A 27,532-nucleotide genomic window follows, 5' to 3' on the forward strand; every position below is an offset into this window, starting at 1 on the left:
AACTTTTAACCCTTATAACTTCCTAACAAAAAAAAATTTTGGTTCCAAAATTGTGCTGCTGTAAAGTAAACATGTGGGAAATGTTACTTATTAAGTTTTTTGTGTGCCACATCTCTGTGATTTAAGGGCATAAAAATTCAAAGTTGGAAAATTGCGAAATTTTCAAAATTTTTCCAAATTTCCATTTTTTTTCACAAATAAACGCAAGTTATTTTAATGAAATTTTACCACTAACATGAAGTACAATATGTCACTAGAAAACAATGTCAGAATCACTGGGATCTATGGAAACATTTCAGAGTTATTACCTCATAAAGGGACAGTGGTCAGGATTCTAAAAATTGGGCTGGTCATGAACGTGCAAACCACCCTTGGGGGTGAAGGGGTTAATCATATCGCAAAATAATAATTAAAGCAGGAAGCTATCTAGTAAGACATTGTGCAATTCTCTGAGGACACAACATAATTGTCAGCTTCTGATTTGGCCTAAGTCATGATTATAGCTAAAGCACTGCCTCGCCCTTACTAGAGAGATCATGTAATCCTGCCCTTTGTAACTAACTTACAAGCTTTGTACATTGGCATCGCGTGAGAAGAATTCACGGTTTCAGAGATAAAGGATCCTGTTTGCTCTTAGTATGCATTTACCAGTATGGCAACTATACAGAACTCTTCCTGGACTGTCTAAAGATGGAGCTGGGAGTCTCAGGAACTCTTCTACTAGCCATCTGCATTAGTCTTTTCCTATATTTCTTCCAATGGAGGAGAAAATTGAGGACGAAAAACTTGCCCCCTGGACCACCCCCTATACCTATACTGGGCACCATGCTACATATGAGCACCAGTGAAATGCCAAAGTCCTTGGTGAAGGTGAGTACTGATAATATCAATAATTATGTTGCATTTGGATTTAATTTGCATCTTTGAAACAGGCAAAATGAAAAGTGGTCTTCAAGATGCACTTAAAGGAACTAACCAAAATAAAATCTATATTTTAATCAACAATTTCTCAAAGGCAACTAATCCCTAACTAAAGACTTAAAATATAACTTTTAATTCAACTACTAAAGGAACTTGTAAGATTAAAAATTGCACTAATTATCTTAGTAGTAAGAGGACACTAATACCTATTCATTGGACTCATGTCTTATACTGTAATGAATGGAAGGCACAGGTGATGAAGTTCACATTAGTTTTTTATTTTTTTGAGTGGAACTTCGGGACGTCGGTCTGGGGGGCTCCGAAGGGCGTAACTAGTGAGCCCCAGGTATCCTTAGTAAGATCCCTTGAACAGGACCAAAGTGGAATACCTGGGGGACACAGACACTACCTCCAGTTAGACCCCGAACACGTGGCATCTGTCCCAGCGGGACAAATGGGTAAACAGAAATTACAGATATAGTGGAGCTGACCGGCAGACACCGGGTATGAGAGATTAAGCTGGCTCTGGCGAGGGTAGTCAGATTCCGGGTAGATGGGAGGAAGCTGGCTCCAGCAACTTTAGCATTGTCTAGAGGTTTGGATAGAGAGTGGCGGAACGGGATGGCACTTGAGTATATAGGTACAGGTGTCGTCTTAGGATAGCCAAACAACTGGTCACTGGTATTCTGTGGAAACAAACAGTATAAGAGAATGCAAATGGAATGCTATAACAGCGCAGGCAGAACAGGAACAGAACCGGATATAGCAAGACTGGATACTCATTGCTCAGGCACCCTCCCTATGATGGAGGGGCCAGAAGTAGTAATCAGTGCGCTGCCATTGGTTAATTGAATTGTTCAAAAAATGCGCACTATCCCTTTAAGAGACTGGAGCTAAGCATACACGGGTCCTAAGTATTCTCCCTGGAGGCCTGCTGGCAGCGTGCCAGGAAGTGGGGGAGAGAGGAGCAGCAGCAGGATGGCAAGGGACAGAGAGCGAGAATCCAGACAGGGATTTCGCAGAGGTACAGGGGCAACCTTGGGAGCCGGAGCGGGTGAGGGATCAGAACTGGGGGCAGCGCCAGAACCGGGTGTAGCATATATCATGCTTATTGTCCTAATATTTAATTAATAGGCTTATGGATCAAGATGAGGCTGCTACCTGATACCCCACCACTATTGCCCTACTATAGCTCTATAGTGCTATTAAAATTTGCTCTAAGCCTCCCTGACATGTTTCGTCAGCATGACAGAGGTCATCGGGGGATTGTAAATAGTGCGATTTTTTAATCTTACAAGTTTCTTTAGTATTTGAATTTAAAGTTATATTTTAGGATAGGGATTAGTTGCCTTTGGCAAATTTTTGATTGGTCTTACTATCCTATGCTGGCTTAGGACAGCTTTTTGGTGTGATTATGATAATTCTATATTTTGCGTCCTGTTGCCCTTTTTCATACTAGTATTTTTTTCTTTTCAGATGAGTGAGCACTATGGGCCAGTTTTCACCATCTATATGGCTAATAACCCAATGGTGATCCTAGCCGGTTATGAATGCGTAAAAGAGGCCTTAGTGGATCGCAGCGATGCTTTCAGCGCAAGAGCTGTCACAGATTTAGGTCAATTGATTTTCAAAGATTTTGGTAAGTTTTTTTTCATGTTCAATAATAATACAAACATCAACAACAATGTGTATATACAGTGTGTACCGTAACTTTGTTATATGCCTTTAAGCTACATTTATATTAAAAAAGTAGTAAAATGGTTTGCTTTCCTAGTGCAGCCAATGTTAATTTCTGCACTTTTGTTATTCCTTCCTCTTCTTCTAAGGGTCATGCCTTTTTTTCTATTTCTCTGCCGTCATACCTACAGTATAAGGGATTGTTCTTGCAGGACCGGTTGGAGTTTTGAATTAAACTTTTATTTTTACTATATAATTTACTAGAAAATGGGGAAAAAAATCCAAGTACAGTGAAAAAAAAGAAAAAATACAATTCTACCTTTTTTTAGTTTTCCTAATTGTGCAGGAAAAAAAATGACTTAGCAAGATGATTTTCCAAGTGAGAACAATTATGGTGATTCCAAACTTTTCTTTTCATTTTGGTGATCATTTTCATCGATGTTGTTTTCATTGATGTTGCTATAAACCTTCCATTATATACTGCAATACATCAGTAGTACAGAATATTGGGAATTTATTGATTTGCTTTGAAACCCAATCAAAGCCTGGATTTCGCAGGAATATAAAGAAGGCTGTGACAGGTGCTTTCTACTGCTGTTACAGGAACCTATCCACCTATCCTATGTGGTTTTGATTACTATGTGTGATCTAAAATTTAGTTATATCTGATAAGATATTGTAGCTTAATGGAGATCTGTTGCATATTCTGTCACATGCGGGGCTGGGATGCTCCAATCCATTGACCATTGGTTTTTGTGGCTCTAATATGCTCTTTTGGGTATTGTGCTAATCATTTATTAACCGCGTGTACTGTACAGATCAGCTCAGCCCAGCATATGTTGTATTCCGTATGAAGTGAGTTTGATATTGGGATTTTACTAGTTTTATCATGTCACTTGTGGTCTTTCTTTCGTTAAAAATATTGTTGTAATATTTAGGTGTGCACATTTCTGAATGTATTTCTGCTCTTGTCCAAGCATGAAGTCACTTGACTTTTAACACGTTCACTTGTTACTGACCAAAAGGTGTAATCCTGAGCAACGGGGAGCGCTGGAAATTGATGCGCCGATTCACTCTCACCACACTGAGGAATTTTGGGATGGGGAAAAAAAGCATCGAGGAAAAAATTCAAGAAGAAGCTCAATGTCTAGGGGAGAAATTAAGCAAAGCTGGAGGTGAGTGAACCCTCATAATGTCCTACATTTAATAATGCGGCCTACATTTATATCAAAGGCTTTGTCCACCATTTTGCATTTCACAGTGGCTTCATCTTTGGTTAGCAGTTGAGATAAAGAACTTTATTGTATCTAAACTCAAGATCTCATGCTTATTCCTCTACCTAGATACCCCTTTCGATCCTACTGATCTGCTACGTCTGGCCGTCTCTAATGTCATCTGCTCCATTGTGTTTGGAGAACGATTTGACTATCAGGATGAGAAGTTCATGACTTTGCTTTCCTTACTAAAGGAATTATTCCTAACTCTTTCTTCTCCATGGGGTATTGTAAGTATAGATCTTCTCTGTTCATTTACGTGTGTTAGCTGGGAATTAAGATCTTGTTGACTGACAGAAATTGGGTCCGTTCTTTGGCCTTGTGCCCGAGGGATAGGGTCAGCCATTTGATGTAAACCAGTGGTGTAGTATAGAGTGGCTCTTCTATGCTGAAATCATGTCTCAGAGCATTAAACTGCATTTCTTTCCACAGCTTCTTAATGTCTTCCCCAAGACCCTTTCGTACATCCCTGGTCCTCATCAGAAGGTCTTTAAGAATCTTGCAAAATTAAAAACATTTGTTCTAGAGTCTGTGGAAAGTCATAAGAAGACTATTGATTTCAGCTGTTCTCGAGACTTCATTGACAGTTTTCTAATAAAGATGGAGGAGGTGAAGTTGGCTGAATCCACTCAACGTTATGTACTATAGTGATTCAAAAAGCCTGCATCTCAAAATATTTTGCACATTACTTTCCACAGGAAATGGACAATCCAAAGAGTGAATTTCACTTTGATAACTTATTCGGGACTGTAATTGATCTCTTTTTTGCTGGAGTAGAAACCACCAGCACCACCCTAAAGCACACTTTCCTCATACTGCTCAAGCACACAGATGTGACAAGTAAGAAATTATCATTTATATGTTAAATTCTATCATGGATGGGTCTCTGTTTTTGTCCTTCAGTAATAGCCCACCTATTATTCATAGCCTATATCTGATATTTCAACTCAGCCTTCTATAGTTCTATTTATTGGAAAGATATTATATGCAGCCAAAGGTAAAGAATTAAATGTATTGTCCCATCTGGACTATCCATGGAGACCAGGTAATCAAAGGAAAGCTGCTGCAGACGACAATACTTTACATTGCCAAATAGGCCATATAGACAAGGGTAGATGCAATGGGGTAACTCGTTTAACCCCTTTATGACCAAATAACAGAAATGTATGTCATTTAAATAAAGGAGGTATATGTAGAGTGGTAAGAAACTTAGCCCGCATCATACCTGGCAAATGGAGGCAGTTCAAGACAGCCGACATCTGTCTGTTGCATTAGCGACTGGCACTTGCTCTAATCACTGCTACTTAACCCTGCTGTTCTGTTCCCATGTACTGTACTATACACTTGTATTGCTCCCGGGTCACTATGACCCGGTTTATTAAATCTTGATTTTAGATACTCTATCTCAATTATTTTTATACCTTTTGCTTACTAGACTGTATGGGAACATGTTTGGTAATAAAAAAAAAGTAAAATGAAATTGAAATCTTCATTTTTTTTTATTCAGAAAAAACTTAGTAATAAGCAAAACAAAAAATAGCAAACTACACATATGTGGCAAAAAAAAAAATAAACCAAAACAAGCAAATCAAACATTTTGTGAAAAAAAATTAAAGATAATAAACACTTCAATTTGAACATATTTACATGGTAATAATACTTTTTGTATTCTTGCATGAAGAACAATAAACATGGGCTTTGCATAAGAATTTTTTGCATCCAGAACATGTAATACTTGTTTTATTATCACAAGAATAAGGGCAATAGCTGCACCTTTTTCATTTTATTCTTGAAGCACCGCTGGTAGAGGCCATGGGGGTAGAAGTGCTTGTGGAGGTCATGGTTTCACTTTCCTGAGCATATTGCTGGATGCTCTGTACAAGGCCTGCTGCTCCTTCCGTTCTGGGTGTGACCTTTCCTCAATATACGGCCTAACCAGTGATTTTCCAATAATAATAAAATCTGAGAAAAACACAACCTGCTTCAAAAACAATAAGAGCTTCTATACTACATCAAAACATACCAGTGCTCAATGTCCAGGCATCTAACATGCTGATCATTCAGTCAGAGCAGTGAGAATACTACACCACTTGTAAAAACATTGAGTCTTTCAAATGTAAGTAACCCCCTGCTTCAACAAAGAAGGAGCCAAGGAAAAAAAAACAGCTCTTAGCTGAAAAAAGTTTGTCAGCTTTGCAGACAGTATGCAGTGACCTATAGCTTACAGAATCACACAGTAATAACACTAAGTACATGTAAAAAAATACAATAAAAGTATTCCTTTACAATATACAATCTACCAACAGAATTGAATAAGAAAAGCATAACAAGCTAGATACCTGTTAAAAGCTAAGATGCAGCCTGGAACAGAGATGTGTACAGAGCTGCTGTCCAAAGAAACTGAAAGGTCAAATGGCTAAGTGTGCTAGCATATGTGTACTGATAAGATCAGAGAAGATAAGAACCCTTCTGAAAACTAGGAGATAAGCCAGGAAGACAGACTTAAGGGGGTTTTACACATAGCGATATCGCTAACAATATCGCTAAAGCATCACCGATTTGGTCACGCAGCAGCGATATCGCTATGTGTGATACTTACCTCTGACCAGCTCCCCCGCTGTCCATCGCTGATCGTACGAGATCGCGCAGCTCCATTTCTCGTCGGGCACTTCCTGCTGGGCTTCCAGCTGGCGCCGACAAGCGGCGCGTGGACACGGACGGGAGGACGTCAGGATCGCCACATCTGAAAGGTAAGTAACGACCGCTAGATCGCTGCTGCATCGCTGTGAGATCTGCCTGTGTGGCAGCTCACTAGCGACCATTTAGCGATGCACCAGCGATCCTGACAGGGTCGTATCGTGGTCGGGATCGCTGGTGCATCGCTAAATGTAATGGGGCCTTTACTTAGCAAAAAAAAATCATTTGGAGGCCTTTAGAGCTCAGCTTTACAAAATAAGGCCCTCTTACACAGCGCGTTCTGCGCAGTTCGTTCTGCGCAGAATATACATGTGCAGTGCACACCTAGTGATCTCTCTGGATACGCTCTACATTTTAGTATAGACAGCGCACCAAAAATAATCAATATAAAGCCTTTTTTATGGTGCGCAGATCTCAATGCATACACCCGGCAGAGCGTGTGTACGACCCCATTGAAATAATTTAGGAAATAAATAAATTGATATACAATAGTGGATGCAATAAATAGACCCAACCTCAAGTTTTAGAAACTTATAGAACAATGTATTGGGCAACACGGTGGCTCAGTGGTTAGCGCTGCAGCGCTGGGGTCCTGGGTTCGAATCCCACCAAGGACAACATCTGCAAGGAGTTTGTATGTTCTCCCCGTGTTTGCGTGGGTTTCCTCCGGGTACTCCGGTTTCCTCCCACACTCCAAAGACATACTGATAGGGAATTTAGATTGTGAGATTGTTAGATTTTCAGTGATGAAAATGTGTGCAAACTGTAAAGCCCTGCGGAATATGTTAGCGCTATATAAAGATTATTTATTATTATTATATCTGCAGGGCCACACAAATTCTCTTACGGGTCACTATGACCCGAACATAACAGCAGGGTTAACCATTTGGAGAGTGGCATTTAAATAGCTGGATTGTCACTGCATGTCCATGGCAGCCAAAGGTAGCCTAGAATTCCGGGGGCCTACTGCAGGCTACCATGTTGGTCCACTTATGAACACCAACTTGAAAGTACTTATAATGCATACAGTAGGAGAGTATTAATTTTACTATGTACTGCAATAATGCAGTATTCATATATATGGCAGAAGTGATCAAGTGATAACAATTTCAAATCCCCAACTGGGGCCAAAAAATAAAGTGAAAAAAAAAATGTTGGAAAATGAACAAGGAAACTTGATTTGGGTGGAGAAAGCATCAGGACTTGATGGAGAAGTCTTCAGGTATAAATATAGCCAAATTCTTTAGGCAGACAACAAGCTGCAAAACATATAACAGATCGTTAAGCTTACGGATTGCCATAATGCAAATGAAAACATTGTTGCACTATGGCATTCCGGTAAGCTTATATAAATGAGACCTATTTGGTATGATCATGTCATCAAAAAAGTCAGATTTATTTAATAATATTAGTTGTACCACATGTTAAACAGCAAAAAGAATAAGGCTTCAGGTTTACCAATTTTTGTACTTCTCCAAAAAAATGCAATAAAATCTTTTCATGCAAAAGACAAGCCATGCACAGATTAGCTAATGTAAAAGTAATAGAGTTATGGGTGCCAGCAATGGCAACACAAATCAAATATTTTACCGAAATTCATGTTTGCGTTAACCACAAAATACAGCTCTGGCAAAAATTAAGAGACCACTGCAAAATTTCCAGTTTGTCTGATTTTTCTCTTTATAGGTATATTTTTGAGTAAAATGTTAATTGCTGTTTTATTCTATAAACTATTGACAACATGTCTTCGAATTTCCAAGCACTAAATTTTGTATTTATTTTCAGAAAATGGGAAATGGTCAAAATAACAAAAAAATGCAGAGCTTGTAGACATCAAATAATGCTAAGAAAACAAGTTCATAATCATTTAGAAACAACAATACTAATGTTTTAACTCAGGAAGAGATCAGAAATCAATATTTTGTGGAATAACCATGATTTTTAATCACAGCTTTCATGTGTCTTGGCATGCTTTCCACCAGTCTTTCACACTGCTTTTGGGTGACATTATGCCACTCCTGGTATAAAAATGTAAGCAGTTCTTCTTTGTTTGATGGCTTGTGACTTTCCATCTTCCTCTTGATTACATTCCAGAGGCTTTCAATGGAGTTCAGTTCTGGAGATTGGGCAGGCCATTACAGGGATTTGATGTGGTGGTCCTTCATACACATATTGATTGACCTAGCTGTGTAGCATGGTACATTGTCCTGCTGGAAAAACCAGTCCTCAGAGTTGGGGAACTTTTGGGGAACTTTGCCTGAGCAGAAGGAATCAACTGTTTTTCCTTGATAACCATGTATGCGGATTGATTCATACGTCCTTTGCAAAGATTAACCTGCCCAATTCCAGCCTTGCAGAAGCATCCCCAGATCATCACCAATCCTCCTCCAAATTTCACAGTGGGTGCTAGACATTGTGGCTTGTACACCTCTTCAGGTCTCCATCTAACCATTAGATGACCAGGTGTTTGGCAAAGCTGAAAATTAGACTCATCAGAAAAGATTACCTTACTGCAGTCCAATCCTTATGGTCTTTGGCAAACTTCAGCCTGCTCTCCTTTGCTTCTCATTGATGAAAGGCTTTTCTCTACCTTTACATGACATGAGCCCTACCTCTAGAACCATGTTACAAACCGTTCTTGCCATGCACTTCACCCCAGCTGCCATTTGCCATTCCTTTTGTAGGTCACTTGATGTCATCCTGTGGTTTCTGGATGAAAGTCATTCTGGTCAGTGGAGAGTCATTTTCACCCTCTGCCATTCTGTAGCTTTGTTGTCTCCAATTTCTGCTGCTTGACCTTGTTGTAATGAACTGCCGTATTAGAAATTTTAAGGATGGAGGCAACATGACGCTCACCGTATTCCTCTGCTATTAAAGCCAGAATTGAGCCCATCTTTTCCTCACTCAAGACTTTTGCTTTCAACTCCTTTGGCATGGTTAAAGGTTATTTTTTCATTCCTATTACTTTTGGGATATTACTAGCACTTGTTTTGCCATCCAGCTTGTCCTATTGCAAGAGGATTGTGAACATCACAGCAAGGTTTTTTTTTATACTTTTCTATGTTACATAAGATTTGGTTCAGGTGATCACCTAATCAGAAGCATATCAAGTAGAATTAGGTGTTCTCTGGTTGGAATTCAACTGACACAGAGAAGCTGATTTTATGAAACTGTGCAGTGGTCTCTTAATTTTTGCCATAGCTATATATATATATATATATATATATATATATATATATATATATATATATATATATATATATTAGAAAAAGTAGGCAGGCTGCTTGAGAACCAAAACATCACCCCCGCCATATGTGCTAAATAAAGTTCAGTTGCTAGTTTTTATTTCGCCGCAATATAATTTTTTTTAAACTAGAATTTGTCCTACCCTCATATGGCTATCATCAGAAAGATAGAAAAAACGTATGGCTCATGAAAGCAGGGAAGGAAAAAGTGAAAGTACCAAAAGGAAATGTTGCGATGATTAGAAGGAATTAAGTGCATTTTGCAACTTTTGGTCAGTAGTTAAAAATATATTAAAATGGTATTCCTAACTTTGGAAGTTATTCCCTATCCATAGATTAGAGAATAACTTCCCAATTGCAGGGGCCTGACCACAGAGTTAACCATCAATCCTGAGAATTGGCGCCATGAAATAATGTTTTTTTTATATATATATATTTTCAGTTTTTTTCCAGGGGACATGGGCTTCAATGAATTAGACATTAGGTGAGTATAATTGTTGTTTATTGTGTTTTACCAGGTGACACAAGCTTCATTGAAATAGGCATATGTTGAGTATAAATGTGCTTTTTGAAATATATGAGTCTGTGTCTGTCTTTCAATTAAAGGATTTTACTATGGCTATGTCTTTTTTACAATCTAATTATGGGGTTAGTAATAGGGGTGTTTTATAGATGCCTCTCCGTTCCTAATCTGTGGGCTTGATGTCAGTGGCCATAAAATAGCTGACATCAACCCCACAACAATTACCTCACTTGCCACCACACCAGGGAAAGTGAGAATAGCTGGGCAAAGAACCAAAATTGGAGCATCTAGTAGATGCGCCTTTTCTGGGGTGGCTGCGGGTTGCTATTTTTAAGCTGGGGGGCCAGTATCCATGGCCCATTACCAGTCTGAGTATACCAGCACCCAGCTGTCTGGGAGTAGTTCTCTCTCATCGGCCGACGAGTCTGACCAGAAGTAATATTTTTACTGCTGATCACAGCTGCTGGCTCACACTGTCATCTGACAGCATGGGAAACGCAGCTCTCTGACCAGTGGTAATGATCTTACCACCGATCAGAGCCCATGTTTGCCGCACAGATGGCAGCATGGCAAATAACTGATGTTCAGGCCCCCCAGTCATCAGAATGTGGTATGGCTTTGAGTACCCAAACTTTAACTTTTTTTTAGATGTTTGGCTGAACCTGTCGGACCCAAACATCCATGGGTTCACCCATCACTACATCACTATTTAGATCTCCAGCGATCATAAAGTTGAAACCTAACCAATGGATAGAGGATAGCTTCCAAACTTGAAAATACCTTTTAGATAAAAAAAATATAGAAACATAGTTAAGTTACATCTGAATTTAACTGTTTTGAAATACAATATATTTACCTCCATAGAAAAAATCCAGGACGAAATTGACAACGTGGTTGGACAGAGTCAATGCCCTTCAGCAGTGGACCGGGTCAAAATGCCATATACTGATGCTGTCATTCATGAGATCCAGAGATTTGCTGATATCACACCTCTGGCCGTTCCACATGCCACTAGCAAGAACATAGTATTCAGGGGATACAACATACCAAAGGTCAGAAGATTGAGATATAACAATTGTACAGAATAAGAAACACATTGCAGAAACACAAGCACTATTTTCAAAGGAATTGGTATAAGCAATACCAAATATAGTCATTGGATAAGAATGATGCTGTCATGTAAATGTACTATAACTGTACGTGGACCACACATTCAGAAATCGCTTGTTCAAGGTCAGAGACCCACTGAGAGGTTCACCGCAAAATAGATCAATGTATGATTCTTGGCTGAGCAATCCATGTCTTTTTCTAGAGGTATAGCATAATATTACAATATATTACCTAATGCAGAAATATTAACTAGCAAAGTAAATGTTTTACCGCATCTTAAGGGAAAACTTCGATCAAATTTTAATTCTCAACCCATTATCTACCAATGTCCTTTTTTGGGACACCTAATCTTTTGCTTCTAGCAACTAAGATTTTATAATTGGGTCCAATTTTTTGTGTTGTGTTTGTAAAATGAATGTTTTCAAAACAGGAAATCATGTCATTGTCATTTTTAATTGAATATTCTTCCACCCAGAGAGCTTTCAAAGCACCTATTTTCGAGGTTTTTTCAAAATTAGGATCATAAGCTGAAATTATTATTTAAACTCACAGTTCTGTGATCACAAAGTTATTAGAACTATTGTTTATACTTGATGGAAGGTATATAATGCAATGGCATTGATGTAAATTTACCAAGGCCAGAGTTATATTCAAGTGAAATTGCCGTCCCATTTTTGGGACATTGGCAGAATCTATTTTCGATGTTTTTTTACATGGAAATTTTTGTTTGATTCACTAGTTTTTATACATAACGCTAAATCATTTACAACTGATATGGCAGGCAGAGGTCTTTTAGTTTCATTTCTTCCTTCTTACCAGATAGTCTGGAAACCCTCACCCCTCCACCCCCCTTCCCCAGTACCTTTCTGACTATATATGCTTTATAAAACCTGATATCTCAGCTGTACTGGAGACACTCAGGAGAACAGACCCTGTAACTTGCTGGCTTGTCAGACATCGTTTACGATTGCATCACAGTATATAAGGTTGGTATTTATGTTTTTATTCATCACAATTGTTTATTTAGCTTGTTTTATGAATGGATAGTGAAATATATTTATATATATACACTCACTGGCCACTTTATTAGGTACACCATGCTAGTAAGGGGTTGGACCCCCTTTTGCCTTCAGAACTGCCTCAATTCTTCGTGGCAGAGATTCAACAAGGTGCTGGAAGCATTCCTCAGAGATTTTGGACCATATTGACATGATGGCATCACACAGTTGGCGCAGATTTGTCGGCTGCACATCCCTGATGCGAATCTCCCGTTCCACCACATCCCAAAGATGCTCTATTGGATTGAGATCTGGTGACTGAGGAGGCCATTTGAGTACAGTAAACTCATTGTCATGTTCAAGAAACCAATCTGAGATGATTCGAGCTTTATGACATGGCGCATTATCCTGCTGAAAGTAGCCATCAGATGTTGGGTACATTGTGGTCATAAAGGGATGGACATGGTCAGCAACAATACTCAGGTAGGCTGTGGCGTTGCAACGATGCTCAATTGGTACCAAGGGGCCCAAAGAGTGCCCAGAAAAAATTCCCCACACCATGACACCACCACCACCAGCCTGAACCGTTGATACAAGGCAGGATGGATCCATGCTTTCATGTTGTTTACGCCAAATTCTGACCCTACCATCCGAATGTCGCAGCAGAAATCGAGACTCATCAGACCAGGCAACGTTTTTCCAATCTTCTACTGTCCAATTTCGATGAGCTTGTGCAAATTGTAGCCTCAGTTTCCTGTTCTTAGCTGAGAGGAGTGGTACCCAGTGTGGTCTTCTGCTGCTGTAGCCCATCTGCCTCAAAGTTCGACGCACTGTGCGTTCAGAGATGCTCTTCTGCCTACCTTGGTTGTAACGGGTGGCAATTTGAGTCACTGTTGCCTTTCTATCAGCTCGAACCAGTCTGCCCATTCTCCTCTGACCTCTGGCATCAACATGGCATTTCCGGCCACAGAACTGCCGCTCACTGGATTTTTTTTCTTTTTCGGACCATTCTCTGTAAACCCTAGAGATGGTTGTGCGTGAAAATCCCAGTAGATCAGCAGTTTCTGAAATTCTCAGACCAGCCCTTCTGGCACCAACAATCATGCCACGTTCAAAGGCACTCAAATCACCTTTCTTCCCCATACTGATGCTCGGTTTGAACTGCAGGAGATTGTCTTGACCATGTCTACATGCCTAAATGCACTGAGTTGCCGCCATGTGATTGGCTGATTAGAAATTAAGTCTTAACACACAGTTGGACAGGTGTACCTAATAAAGTGGCCAGTGAGTGTATATATATATATAATAATATATATTTTTGCCTATAGTTTTCTAAATGTTACTATACTAATTTTTGTTTTTGTTGTATCAACAGTAAGAACATGACATATCGATACAAAAAATGACTTAGTGTTGATGAAATACTAGGTTATCTTGAGGAATTAGAGGACCAAGAAGACGAAGTTTCTGATGTTGAAGTAGTGATTGTGCCTCCTGACCCTGATGAGGCAACTGATGAGGAAGATTTTCAGGACAATGAGCATCTTGCTCATGAATTGAATGATGTAGCAGGAACTTTGGAGGTATTGCACACTTCAACAGAAATTGAAGAGGCTCCTGAGGTGGAATCAACTGAGAATTTACCATCCACCTCAGCAGGAACTTCAAGTACCAGTAGCAGAAAACGACCAAGGAATCAAACTTCAAAATCAGTTGTGAGCAAGAAAAAAAATGCAACAGAAATATTACAATGTGCAGCAACTGGAAAAAATGTCAACCAACATATGAAAGCAGTGCGGACCGGAATACGTCCGAAATAAGCAACATTTGTGACCTTTTAGAAAATAAAAATGAAGTTGAAGTATTTGAAGAGTTTTTTTCCCATGATGGTAAGGATATTTTGACCCAAAGCATGCTATATGCAAACCAAAAAAATAAACCCTCCTTTTCCATCAGCAAGGAAGAATTACAAGTTTTCTTAGGCATATTATTACTGTCTGGATATCATGCCCCCAAGAGGATATGTACTGGGAACAAGCTCAAGATGTGGGCGTTCCATTGGTGTACAAAGCAATGTCAAAGAACCGTTTTAGGGAAATTAAAAAATATATACACCTAAATGACAATTCTAAAATTGACAAGTCTGACAAGATGTACAATGTTAGTTTATTCTTTGAAGTACTGGGGAAAGAATTCCTGAAATTTGGTGTATTCCACCAGGAACTTTCCTTAGATGAAATGATGGTCCGCTACTATGGCAAACACCCTACAAAACTGTACATGCGAGGTAAGCCAATAAAATTTGGCTACAAAATTTGGTGTCTGTGCAGTTCCAATGGCTACCTCTATAAATTTGTGCCATACTGTGGTAAGTCTGACAAAGAGGAAGGACCGTTAGGCTTGAGAGTAATTTCACAACTTACAAATGTAATTCCTAATTCCCAGTCGTTCAGTTAAAAGTTACTTTTTGACAATTTCTTTGCAAGTATTGATGCTCTGGTGATGCTGAAAATCGAAAACATCCAAGCTACTGGCACTATGAGAGAAAATAACACAAAACAGTGTCCTCTTATGCCAAGCAAGGAGATTGAAAAACAAAAGGAAAGAGGATTTTGTGATTACCGGTTTGATAAAGCAAATAACATTCTTGTGGTGAAATGGAAGGATAATAAGGTTGTCACATTTGGCACGAACTTCAGCACAATAGAGCCTTTGCCAACAGCTCGTAGGTACTCTCAAAAACATAAATAACATGTCCAAATCTCAATGCCGCTGATGGTTCAGGAATTTAATTCCCACATGGGGGGAGTTGATTTATTGGACAAACAAATCTCCCTGTACCGTGTCAGAATCCGTTCCAAAAAGTGGTGGTGGCCCCTTTTCACTCAAATGATAGACACTGCCGTTGTCAACACCTGGAGGGCATATCAAAAAGCAAATCCAGAAGAAAGTGTGCCACTGCTAAGTGTAAAGAGGAGGATTGCATTGGCCTATCTAAGCAAAAGAACACAATCAACCCCAAAGCGATGTGGACCTATTAGGTGGCCGAGTTAGTGATGACGTCAAATTTGATCCTGGTAATCATTTGATAGAGCCAATTGCTGCACAAAGAAGGTGTGCTTTATGTAAGAAAAAAACAACCAGAATTTGCAAACGGTGTGATGTTCCCCTTCATGCTAAGTGTTTTGCTGTATTCCATTCCCCTAACTGAGTTATTTGGAGAATTTTGTAATATAATATTTTGAAAAAAGTGCATAAACATATTGTTTGCATAATAGTTTGTAAGCAAAAATGCAAAAAAATAAAGTTGAATAAGTTCTATCTTTTCTGAGTTTTTGCTATCACTTTCTGCCAATGTCCCAAAATTGGGGCTCCCTTTTCTGAAAAATCCGTACTTGTAAAAATTTGGCAAATTATGTTTCTGATTCATTAGGACCCAAATCATTAAAAATCTGTCATTTGAAAATTGCTAATTTGGCAAGTAATGCAATCATCATATTATACAGCACTGTGTACTTACAATTGCTCATTTTGCCTTTCTACCTAGTTAATTCTTCTCTTTTCAATTAGGTCTATAATATCGTGAGGTTAAAAACTGACTAGCTGCATTCTTCTAATCTCTGTGTAGAAACAGGTCAATTTTCCCTGTATGAGTCATAATAAGTCACTGCAAAAGTCCCTGGAAATGAGGGAGCCACTGAGTCAGGAATTGAAGAGGGGAAAGATTCATGCAGTTAAACTAAACTTCTTGTTTATACATAGAGCAGAGATAAAATAAATAACTAGGTTAAAAGGAAAAATTAGCAATTGTAAGTACGCAGTGCTATATAATATGGTGATGGCAATATATCAAGAGGATAAAAACTTTGTTGGGAGTGTTTATTTAATTAAAAACTTGGTATCACCCAAATTGTAAGTCAGTCACACTAAATACAGTAATTCAAGTATTATTGCCAACTGATTACAAATTTTATATTTTAGTCAATCATTTTATTATCATCATTTTTACTTTTAGGACACCATTGTTTCTCCATTACTGACTTCTGTATTAAAAGATCCTAAGTATTTCAAGAACCCTGAGCAATTTGACCCAAACCACTTTCTGAATGAAGCAGGATCTTTCAAGAATAATGATGCCTTCCTGCCATTTTCTATTGGTAATAATAACTTTTATAATAATGTACATACTGTATTATAGTGATTAAGTATTGTAAAAAATATGACACTTTTAGATGCTTGTCTGCATTTATCTCTGCATTTCATATCCATACACAAAGATGGTTTAAATGTAATAAAATAATTGTATATTGCTATGATATGCTGTCACTTCATGAGTAGTGTTGAGCATTCCAATACTGCAAATATCGGGTATTGGCCGATATTCGCGGTATCGGAATTCCAATACTGAGTTCCGATACTTTTTGCATATCGAATACCGGAATCGGAAGTTCCCATAATGCTATGAGCCAGTTTGATTTGATTCAGCCAATGAGGAAGGAATCCTAAGAAGTGTGGGCACATCCTTTAGGCATGTAGGCATGTTAACTAATGGCATGGCTGTGATTGGCTCAGAGCAGACCACCCAGCTGCTCCTCCCCCAGACACACGCTGAACAGTGATCTATGGAAAGTGAAACTAGTGAGGGAGGAGGAAACGAGCAGTTCTCATTTCAATGCCAGAACACATCCCCCCTGAATGTTTATCGTAGAAGCAAGAGATGATATCTGCAGACTAGCCACAGAAGGTAAATTACTTATTGTCAGCATTCTGCAGCCCAGATATGCACTGCGATTATGTGAAAAGCCCGGACAACCTGTTCTGTTATGTATTTCCGAAAGTTGGATCGCCCGCCAGGGCTGGTGGGGTACTCAGTACCAGGCCCGTTGGTTTCAATGGGAGATGTCACGGTAGCTGTGACCCGGTTCGTGGCCCTGGGCGTCCATTGTTGAAAGGAAATGTTGAACGTGTGGATGATGATTAAAGTTTATGAGTGAATGATTCGTGACTAGAGTTGAGTGATACCGTCCGATACTTCAAAGTATCGTATCGGATGGTATCGGCCGATCTTTAAAAAAAGTATCGGTATCGCCGATTCCGAAACCGGAAGTCCCATTCAAGTCTATGGGACTTCCGGTATCGGAATAAGAAAAACCCTTTCCTGCCCTTGTACAGCCTCTCTGGGGTCTGTACGGGCCTTTCGGGGGGCTGTGCCGGCCTGCCAGGGGGTCTGTGCAGGCTCCGGTGGTCTGTGCCGGCCTGCCGGGGGGCTGTGCAGGCTCCGGTGGGCTGTGCCGGCCTGCCGGGGGGCTGTGCCGGCCTGCCGGGGGGCTGTGCAGGCTCCGGGGGGCTGTGCCGGCCTGCCGGGGGGCTGTGCCGGCCTGCCGGGGGGCTGTGCAGGCTCCGGGGGGCTGTGCCGGCCTGCCGGGGGGCTGTGCCGGCCTGCCGGTGGTCTGTGCAGGCTTCGGGGGTCTGTGCAGGCATCGTCCGATGGGACTACAAGTCCCATCGGGCGATGCCTGCTACCATGACAGTGATTGACACATTAGCCAATGATGGGACAGTAGTAGTCCCATCATCCGGCTAATGTGTTAAATGTAAAAAAAAAAAAAAAAAAATTACATGCTACATACATACAACATGCATACTACATACATGCTACATTCATACTACATACTACATACATGCTACATTCATACTACATAAATACTACATGCAACATACATACTACATATATACTACATACATACTACATATATACTACATGCATGCTACATACATACTACATGCTACATACTACATACATACTACATGCATGCTACATACATACTACATGCTACATACATACTACATATATACTACATGCATGCTACATACATACTGCATGCTACATACATACTACATATATACTACATGCATGCTACATACATACTACATGCTACATACATACCACATATATACTACATGCATGCTACATACATACTACATGCTACATACATACCACATACATACTACATGCATGCTACATGCTACATACATACTACATATATACTACATGCATGCTACATACATACTACATATATACTACATGCATGCTACATACATACTGCATGCTACATGCATGCTACATACATACTACATACATACTACATACATACCACATATATACTACATACATACAATACATTCATACAATACATACATAGACATACAGTACATATAACATAGAGTAACATACTTACCAATACTTGTCACATTGTTCCCCGAAGCCATTGTCGTCTACGGAATAAATATTAACATAACAAACCACAAAAATACTCACCCACGATCCGAAGCAGTCCACGAGTGTGTCCCACGACGATCTTGGGTAGAGAACTGCAGCATCAGATGATGCTGCCGTTCTCTACGGGCTGCAGGAATCCAATGACGGAAGGTAGGTATCCTTCCGCACTGTATTCCTCCGCCACTTAAAAAAAAAAAGTCCCTAGTCTCACTTTATGCCATTGCTGCGTGGGAAATTCCCACACAGCAATGGCATAAAGTGAGACTAGGGACTTTTTTTTTTTTATGTGGTATGTATGTAGCATGCAGTATGTATGTAGCATGTATGTAGTATGTATGTAGTATATATGTAGTATGTATGTAGCATGTAGTATGTATGTAGCATGCATGTAGTATGTATGTAGTATGTATGTAGCATGTATGTAGTATGTATGTAGCATGTAGTATGTATGTAGCATGCATGTAGTATGTATGTAGTATTTTTTTTTTTTTTTTTTAACATTTAACACATTAGCCGGATGATGGGACTACTACTGTCCCATCATTGGCTAATGTGTCAATCACTGTCATGGTAGCAGGCATCGCCCGATGGGACTTGTAGTCCCATCGGACGATGCCTGCACAGACCCCCGAAGCCTGCACAGACCACCGGCAGGCCGGCACAGCCCCCCGGAGCCTGCACAGACCACCGGCAGGCCGGCACAGCCCCCCGGCAGGCCGGCACAGCCCCCCGGAGCCGGCACAGCCCCCCGGCAGGCCGGCACAGATCCCCACAGGGTGCACAGACCACCGGCAGGCCGGCACAGCCCCCCGGCAGGCCGGTACAGACCCCGGGCAGTCCACACAGCCCCCCAGCAGGCCGGCAGAGACCCCCGGAAGGCCCGAAATGATGGCGCATCATGATGCGCACACACCGCGCATCATGATGACGTCAGTCTGTCAATCAACTTTGAACTTCCGATTCGATATGAAAAAAGTATCGGAACTAAGTATCGGAATTCCGATACAGCTAATTTCGGCCGAGACCCGATACTTGCGGTATCGGAATGCTCAACACTATTCGTGACGCCACCTGTGGTGTTCGCAAATGAAGATGTTAAGCCGACGCTGCGGACAGATCCTCTGGGACAGATGGTGTGGTGCAGCTTTGATGTTGTGGCCCTCCACAGGTAGGGCTGTAGTCCCAGGGCAGTGTAGATGGATAGGTAGTGAAGAGACGTAGATGGTGCAGTGCCAGGCACAGAGATGTAGCAGTGCTGAGTGTGTTGGCGCAGGAATAACTGGAGGACACTAGGGCATGTAGTTCAAAAGCTTTACTCACAGTGTGTTGTGCATACAGGTGCCCGCATCCGTGCCGTGTCCTCCGGGTCTGGGGCTCAGTCAACCTCCAAGCTAGATGAAGCACTCCGTTCCAACACTCCGCCAACATGTGCCTTTTCTGAACGTCTCCCTCTATTGCTACACAACCCCTTTAACATAGTTAATATCTTTGTAACTCCGAACGTCTTAAAAAAAAAAAATTAATTTCTGCTATTCCATTTGATTGGGCTAAACCTCTATGCCTTTAATGTCTCCTCCACCTCCTCCAATACATTCTACATTATTCTTAGTTGTTTTCCTTCAATTAGAATTAACCTACAAGGAAAGAAAGGGTTTATTTTAATTCCGATATTTCTGTCCCATTGACTTGCATTGGCGATATCCGATACTTTTTGGGTATCGGTCCGATCCGATATTTCCCGATATCGGAAGGTATCGCTCAACACTATTCATGAGTGGATGAATAATCACTTGGATACTTTTTGAGCCTGAGATTTAACCGTGACTTTCACTTGAAAAAAAAAGATGTCATTGGGAATAAATTTCTAAATTCCTTTAATTAGCTAATCCACTAGTTTTGTTAGATGTCATTACTACAGGATATTCAAATAGCTGTCACCAGATTACACTGTTAATATGGTGACAGCTATTATGTTAATAGGACTAATGCTTGTGTGCCTGGAGAGTATGAAGTGCCACCTTTTCCCTTCATGTGTAGGAAAATGTTCTCCAAGGGCATAATTAGAAATAATAAAATAGAAACCAAAAGTGTTGAGGTAAGAAGAGGCTACTCATATTACTGTCTACCTTGTTTATCTGAACTAATACTGAAAATACCGCGGTGCTGAGGTAAGAGGCCGCTCACGCTGCTGTCCACCCAATCTGATCAAATACTGGAGATACCAGGGGTGCTGAGGTAAGAAGAGGCTGCTCACACTGCTGTCCACCCTGTATATCTCTATCTAATACTGGAGATACCAGGGGTACTGAGGTAAGTAGAGGCCACTCACACAGCTGTCCACCCTGTCTATCTGATCTAATACTGGAGATACCAGGGGTGCTGAGGTAAGAAGAGGTCACTCACACTGCAGTCCACCATATGTCTGATCTAATACTGGAGATACCAGGGATGCTGAGGTAAGAAGAGGCTTCTCACCATGCTGTCCACCATGTCTATCTGATCTAATACTGGATATACCAGGGGTGCTGAGGTAAGAAGAGGTCACTCACACTGCAGTCCACCATATGTCTGATCTAATACTGGAGATACCAGGGATGCTGAGGTAAGAAGAGGCTGCTCACCATGCTGTCCACCCTGTCTATCTGATCTAATACTGGAGATACCAGGGGTGCTGAGGTAAGAAGAGGTCACTCACACTGCAGTCCACCATATGTCTGATCTAATACTGGAGATACCAGGGATGCTGAGGTAAGAAGAGGCTGCTCACCATGCTGTCCACCACATGTCTATCTGATCTAATACTGGATATATCATGAGTGCTGAGATAAGAAGTTGCTCACAATGGTGTCCACCCTGTCTATCTGACCTAATACTGGAGTTAGCAGGGGGGTGCTGAGGTAAGAAAAGGTGCTCACCTTGCTGTTCAACATACCTGATCTAATACTGGAAATAGGCATGCTGAGGTAAGAAGAGGTCACTCACACTGCTAGAGATTCCAGGAGTGCAGAGGTAAGAAGAAGCTACTCACCAGTGTATCTGATAACAAGGGGCTAGTGTTGAGTGATACCTTCCAATATCGGGAAATATCGGATCGGATTGGATCGGACCGATACCCCAAAAATATTGGGTATCGCTGATTCCGATACCGGAAACCAATGCAAGTCAATGGGACACAAATATCGGAATGAAAATAAACCCTTTCTTTCCTTGCACATCCAGTTCGGGAAGGGGGAAGAGTGTGGTCGGTGCTGTCTGCGGAGACTGTGCATGTCTGTGTGTGCGGGTGGGGTCTGTAAGGGCCTCTTGGGGGTTTGTGTGGGCCTGCCGGGGGTCTGTGCTGGCCTGCCGGGGGTCTGTGTGGGCCTGCTGGGGGTCTGTTCGGGCCTGCCAGGGGTCTGTGTGGGCTGCCAGAGGTCTGTGCGGCCCTGCCGGGGGTCTGTGCGGGCTGCCGGGGGTCTGTGCAGGCCTGCCGGGGGTCTGTGCGGGTTGCCGGGGGTCTGTGCGGGCCTGCCGGGGGTCTGTGTGGGCTGCCGGGGGTCTGTGCGGGGCTGCCGGGGGTCTGTGCGGGCCTCTCGTGGGTCTTTGTGTCTGTGTGCAGGCATCTTCTGATGGGACTGCAAGTCCCATCGGGCTATGCCTGCTACCATGACAGTGATTGACACATTAGCCAATGATGGGACAGTAGTAGTCCCATCATCCCCCTAATGTGTTTAATGTAAAAAGAAAACCACAAACATACATACTACATACATACATACATACTACATACATACTACATACAACATACTACATGCATACTACATACATACATACATACTACATGCATACTACATACATACTACACACTACATACAATACATTCTTACAATACATACATATAGACATACAGTACATATAGCATAGAGTACATTCTCACCATCACTTGTCACTTTGATCCCCGAAGCCAGTGTTATCTGTAAAAAATATTAAAATAACAAAAAACCAATATACTCCCTGATCCGCAGAAATCCACGAGTGCTCCACGACGATCTCCCGTGGAGAACAGCAGCATCAGCTGATGCGACCGCTCTCTAGGGGCTCCAGGAATACAATGATGGGAGGAAGGTATCCTTCCGCACTGTATTCCTCCACCACTGTAAAAAAAATAGTCCCTAGTCTCACTTTTAGCATTGCTGTGTGAGAAAGTTCCCATGCAGCTTTTGCCATAAAGTGAGACCAGTGAACTATAGTAACCTCTCAATGATACACTGTAGGAGCCATTGTCTCCTGTCAGTGTGTCACTGAAAGTCCTATACATGTTACTGTTCTATAGGGGAGATCGTCGTGGAACACTCGTGGATTTCTGTTGATCAGGGAGTATATTGGTTGTTTGTTATTTTAATATTTTTTTACAGATGACACTGGCTTCGGGGATCAAAGTGACAAGTGATGGTGAGTATGTACTCTATGTTATATGTATTGTATGTGGTATGTATGTAGTATGTATGTTGTATGTAGTATGTTGCATGTATGTAGTATGTATGTAGTATGTATGTTTGTGTTTTTTTTTTACATTCAACACTTTAGCCGGATGATGGGACTACTACTGTCCCATCATTGGCTAATGTGTCAATCACATTCATTGTAGCAGGCATAGCCCGATGGGATTTGTAGTGTCATCGGACGATGCCTGCACACACACACAACCCCCGACAGACCCCCGGCAGCATGCACAGACCTCCGGCAGGCCCGCACAGACCCCCGGCAGGCTCGCACAGGCCCCCCACGGTCACGCACAGTCTCCGCCCACGCACCGCCCACACTCCATTATAACGCATCATGATGACATGATTTCAGCGTGCCTAACAGGATGTGCCCACACTTCTTAGGAACCTCAACTGGCTCATTGCATTATGGGAACTTCCGATTCTGGTATTCGATATTGTAAAAATATCGGAACTCAGTATCGGAACTCCGATACCGCGAATATCAGCCGATACCTGATATTTGCAGTATCGGAATGCTCAACACTACAAGGGGCAGCTCACACTACTGTCCACCCTGTATACCTGATCTAATAAAGGAACACCAGGAACGCTGAGTTAAGAAGAAACTGCCCCCCACTACGGCCCACCCTATATTATCTACATAGGTACTAAGAGGCTGCTCATACTGTTGTAGAATCATAGAATCATAGAATCGTAGAGTTGGAAGGGACCTCCTGGGCCATCTGGTCCAACCCCCTGCTCAAAGCAGGATTCGCTAAATCATCCCAGTCAGATGTCTGTCCAGCCTCTGTTTGAAGACTTCCATTGAAGGAGAACTCACCACGTCTCGTGGCAGCCTGTTCCACTCATTGATCACTCTAACTGTCAAAAAGTTTTTTCTAATATCTAATCTGTGTCTCCTCCCATTCAGTTTCATCCCATTGCTTCTAGTCTTACCTTGTGCAAATGAGAATAAAGTTGATCCTTCTACAATGTGACAGCCCTTTAGATATTTGTAGACAGCTATTAAGTTTCCTCTCAGTCTTCTCTTTTGCAAACTAAACATTCCCAAATCCTGCAACCTTTCCTCATAAGACAGGGTTTGCAGACCGGTCACCATTCTGGTCGCTCTTTTCTGAACTTGCTCCAGTTTGTTGATGTCTTTTTTAAAATGTGGTGCCCAAAACTGGACACAATATTCCAGATGAGGTCTGACCAAAGAGGAGAAGAGGGAAATAATGACTTCACGTGATCTAGACTGTATGCTTCTGTTAATACATCCTAGAATTGCATTTGCCTTTTTTGCTGCTGCATCACACTGTTGACTCATATTCAGTCTGTGATCTATTAGTATACCCAAGTCTTTTTCACATGTGCTGTCACTTAGCCCTATTCCTCCCATTCTATATATGCTTTTTTCATTTTTATTGCCCAGATGTAGTACTTTGCATTTCTCCCTGTTAAAAACCATTCTGTTAGTTGCTGCCCACTTCTCCAGTTTATTTAAATCTTTTTGAAACCTCTCTCTCTCTTCTCTAGTATTAGCTATCCCTCCTAGCTTTGTGTCATAAGCAAATTTAATCAGTTTACCCTCAATTCCTTCATCTAAATCGTTGATAAAGATGTTGAACAATACAGGGCCCAGGACAGAGCCCTGTGGTACCCCACTTGAGACATTCTTCCAACTGGATGTGCAGCCATTTACGACCACTCTTTGGGTCCGATCACTAAGCCAGTTATGAATCCACCTAACAGATATATACTATATCTACAGCATTTCCTTGATCCACCCAATCAGTAATACCGTCATAGAAGGAAATTAAATTAGTCTGACATGACTTATTAGTTACAAACCCATGCTGACTCTGCTTAATCACTTCATTCTTATCCAGGTATTGACATACATGTTGTTTAATAATTTGTTCAAAGATCTTTCCTGGTATAGAAGTCAGACTCACCGGCCTATAGTTGCCTGGGTCCACCTTCTTCCCCTTTTTGAAGATAGGAACAACATTTGCTCTTCTCCAGTCTTCTGGCACTTCTCCTGTTCTCCAAGAATTTTCAAAGATTATGGAGAGGGGTTCAAAAATTTCTTCTGCTATCTCCTTCAGTACTCTGGGGTGTAATTCATCTGGACCTGGAGACTTGAATTCATTTAGGTTAGCTAAGTGTTTCCTCACTATCTTTCTGTTTATAGATATCCTGGATTCTTCTATTCCCTTAATAGGACAGTGAATAACAGTTGATGTTACATTTCCTTTCTGAGAGAAAACAGATGCAAAATAGGAATTTAAAAGTTCAGCCTTCTCAACATCCTGTCTTACCATTTCATCATTTTCATCCTGTAAAAATCCTATAGCATCTTTGACTTTTCTTTTACTTTTGACATATCCCCAAAATCCTTTATTATTGCTTTTGACATCTCTTGCAAGCCTCAATTCATTTTCAGCTTTAGATAATCTGATTTGTGCCCTGCAGGTTCTGCAGACAGCATTATATTCTTCTTTAGATATGCCTCCCTCTTTCCATTTTATAAACATTTTTTTCTTCCTTTTTAGCATGTGCTTAAGTTCTGTGTTCATCCATCCTGGTTTCCTTAAATGCTTCCTATTCTTCCCTCTTTTCGGAATTGTTAACAACTGTGCTTTGAGAATTTCATTTTTCAAGATTTCCCATCCTTCCTGGACATTTTTGTCTTTAAGGATATCCAGCCATTGGATCCCTCCAATTCTCTTTCTGAATCCCTTAAAATCTGCCTTTCTGAAATCTAACCTTGACGTCTGAGTCTTCACAGGTCTTCCGCCTCTAGTTATCCAAAATTCTAAAATAGCATGGTCGCTACCTCCTAGGGTCCCAGCCACTTTTACCTCCTCAACCATTTGTCCTCCCTTTCTATCTGATGTATTACTGGAGATATCAGAGATGCTGAGATAAGAAGAGGCTTCTTACACTGCTGTCTGCCCTGTCTATCTAATTGAATACTGGAGGTACCAGGAGTGCTGAGGTACAAAACGGCAGCTCACACTGCTGTCCACACTGTTTTCTGAATGCTGAACAGCCTTGCTAAACATAGCTTGAGCTTCATACTTCACATGTCTGTAGGCACCTAACCTTTTCTAATAACATTCTAAGACAAGTTTTTGTTAATGGTAGTTGTTTTTTTTCTACTCCTGTAAAACCTCTTTAAAGGGAAACAACTACATATGCTGTGTTCCTTTAATTACCAGGACTGGTGCACCTTAAGGAACTTGAGCTTTTTGAGGGGCTGTCTCACTAAAGGTACTGTCACACTTAGCGATGCACCAGCGATCCCGGCCAGCGATATGACGCGGTCAGGATCGCTGGTGCATCGCTAAGTGGTCGCTAGTGAGCTGCCACACAGGCAGATCTCACCAGCGACATCGCAGAGGTCAGGGATCGTTACTTACCTGTCAGACGAGGCGATTCTGATGCCCTCCCGCCCGCATCCATGCGTCGCTCGTCGACGCCACAGGAAGCCCAGCAGGAAGCTGATGACGAGAAACGGTCCAGGACGTTCTCGCGCAACCAGCGATAACCAGCGGGGGAGCGGTCGGAGGTAAGTATCAGACATAACGATATCGCTAGCAATATCGCTGCTATGTCACAAAAAACAGTGACGTTATAGCAATATTGCTAGCGATATCGCTTAGTGTGACAGGCCCTTAAGACGAACCCTTTCTATATGCCCTACTATGGTAAATGGACCTCATATTGGTAAAGTGGCAAATATGTATTATTTCCTACAAATGTTCAGCATGAAATACTACTGCTCCCTTCCATTGAATTAATAGCTGTCTTGCACAACCAGATTAGTGGGTTATTCTTATCTTATAGCATAATCTGAATGAGTTTAGGTTATGATACTTCAAATCTTCTCAGTAAAAAAACATGGTTCATTTTACTATCTGCAGGAAAAAGGAGCTGTCTCGGAGAGGGATTGGCTCGTATGGAGATCTTCCTTATTTTGACAACTATATTACAGAAATTTATCCTGAAAACAAACAAAGCTCCAGAAGATCTTGAAATTACACCAGAACCAGGAAAAAATGGAGTGGTAGCTAAGACTTATGAGCTCTATGTGGAACCCCGATGATAACAATTTTTCAACTGTATCAATAATAAAGCTTTTTTACAATTACATTTCAGAGAGTGTTGTCTTGTACATAAACTGTATATATGGACAATACACTGAGTATAATATATGGCAACTGCTTTACAGGTGCTTCTCCCAAAATCACCTCTCAGTTAATTCCCCCTGTCCAGGGTTACCTCTTAGCTGCTTCTCACTCCGGATGTTCTTTCCCTCCTGGGGATTGTCCA

The 27,532-nt window shown here is 41.2% G+C and overlaps 1 protein-coding gene across 1 annotated transcript; it reads left to right on the forward strand.

The window, feature by feature from the left end:
- The first annotated feature begins 534 nt into the window (after positions 1-534).
- Positions 535-27,352, forward strand: LOC141052030 (cytochrome P450 2C8-like). Its single transcript, XM_073549206.1, has 9 exons — positions 535-870; positions 2,398-2,560; positions 3,624-3,773; positions 3,942-4,102; positions 4,305-4,481; positions 4,571-4,712; positions 11,202-11,389; positions 16,461-16,602; positions 27,124-27,352. Exons 1-9 carry the CDS (start codon positions 691-693, stop codon positions 27,303-27,305), a joined length of 1,485 nt encoding a protein of 494 aa, XP_073405307.1. The 5' UTR covers positions 535-690; the 3' UTR covers positions 27,306-27,352.
- Positions 27,353-27,532: the final 180 nt, after the last annotated feature.

Source organism: Dendrobates tinctorius, unplaced genomic scaffold (genome assembly GCF_039654945.1).
Source record: "Dendrobates tinctorius isolate UK_male_01 unplaced genomic scaffold, ASM3965494v1 ptg000158l, whole genome shotgun sequence".
NCBI classification, from domain to species: Eukaryota; Metazoa; Chordata; class Amphibia; order Anura; family Dendrobatidae; genus Dendrobates; species Dendrobates tinctorius.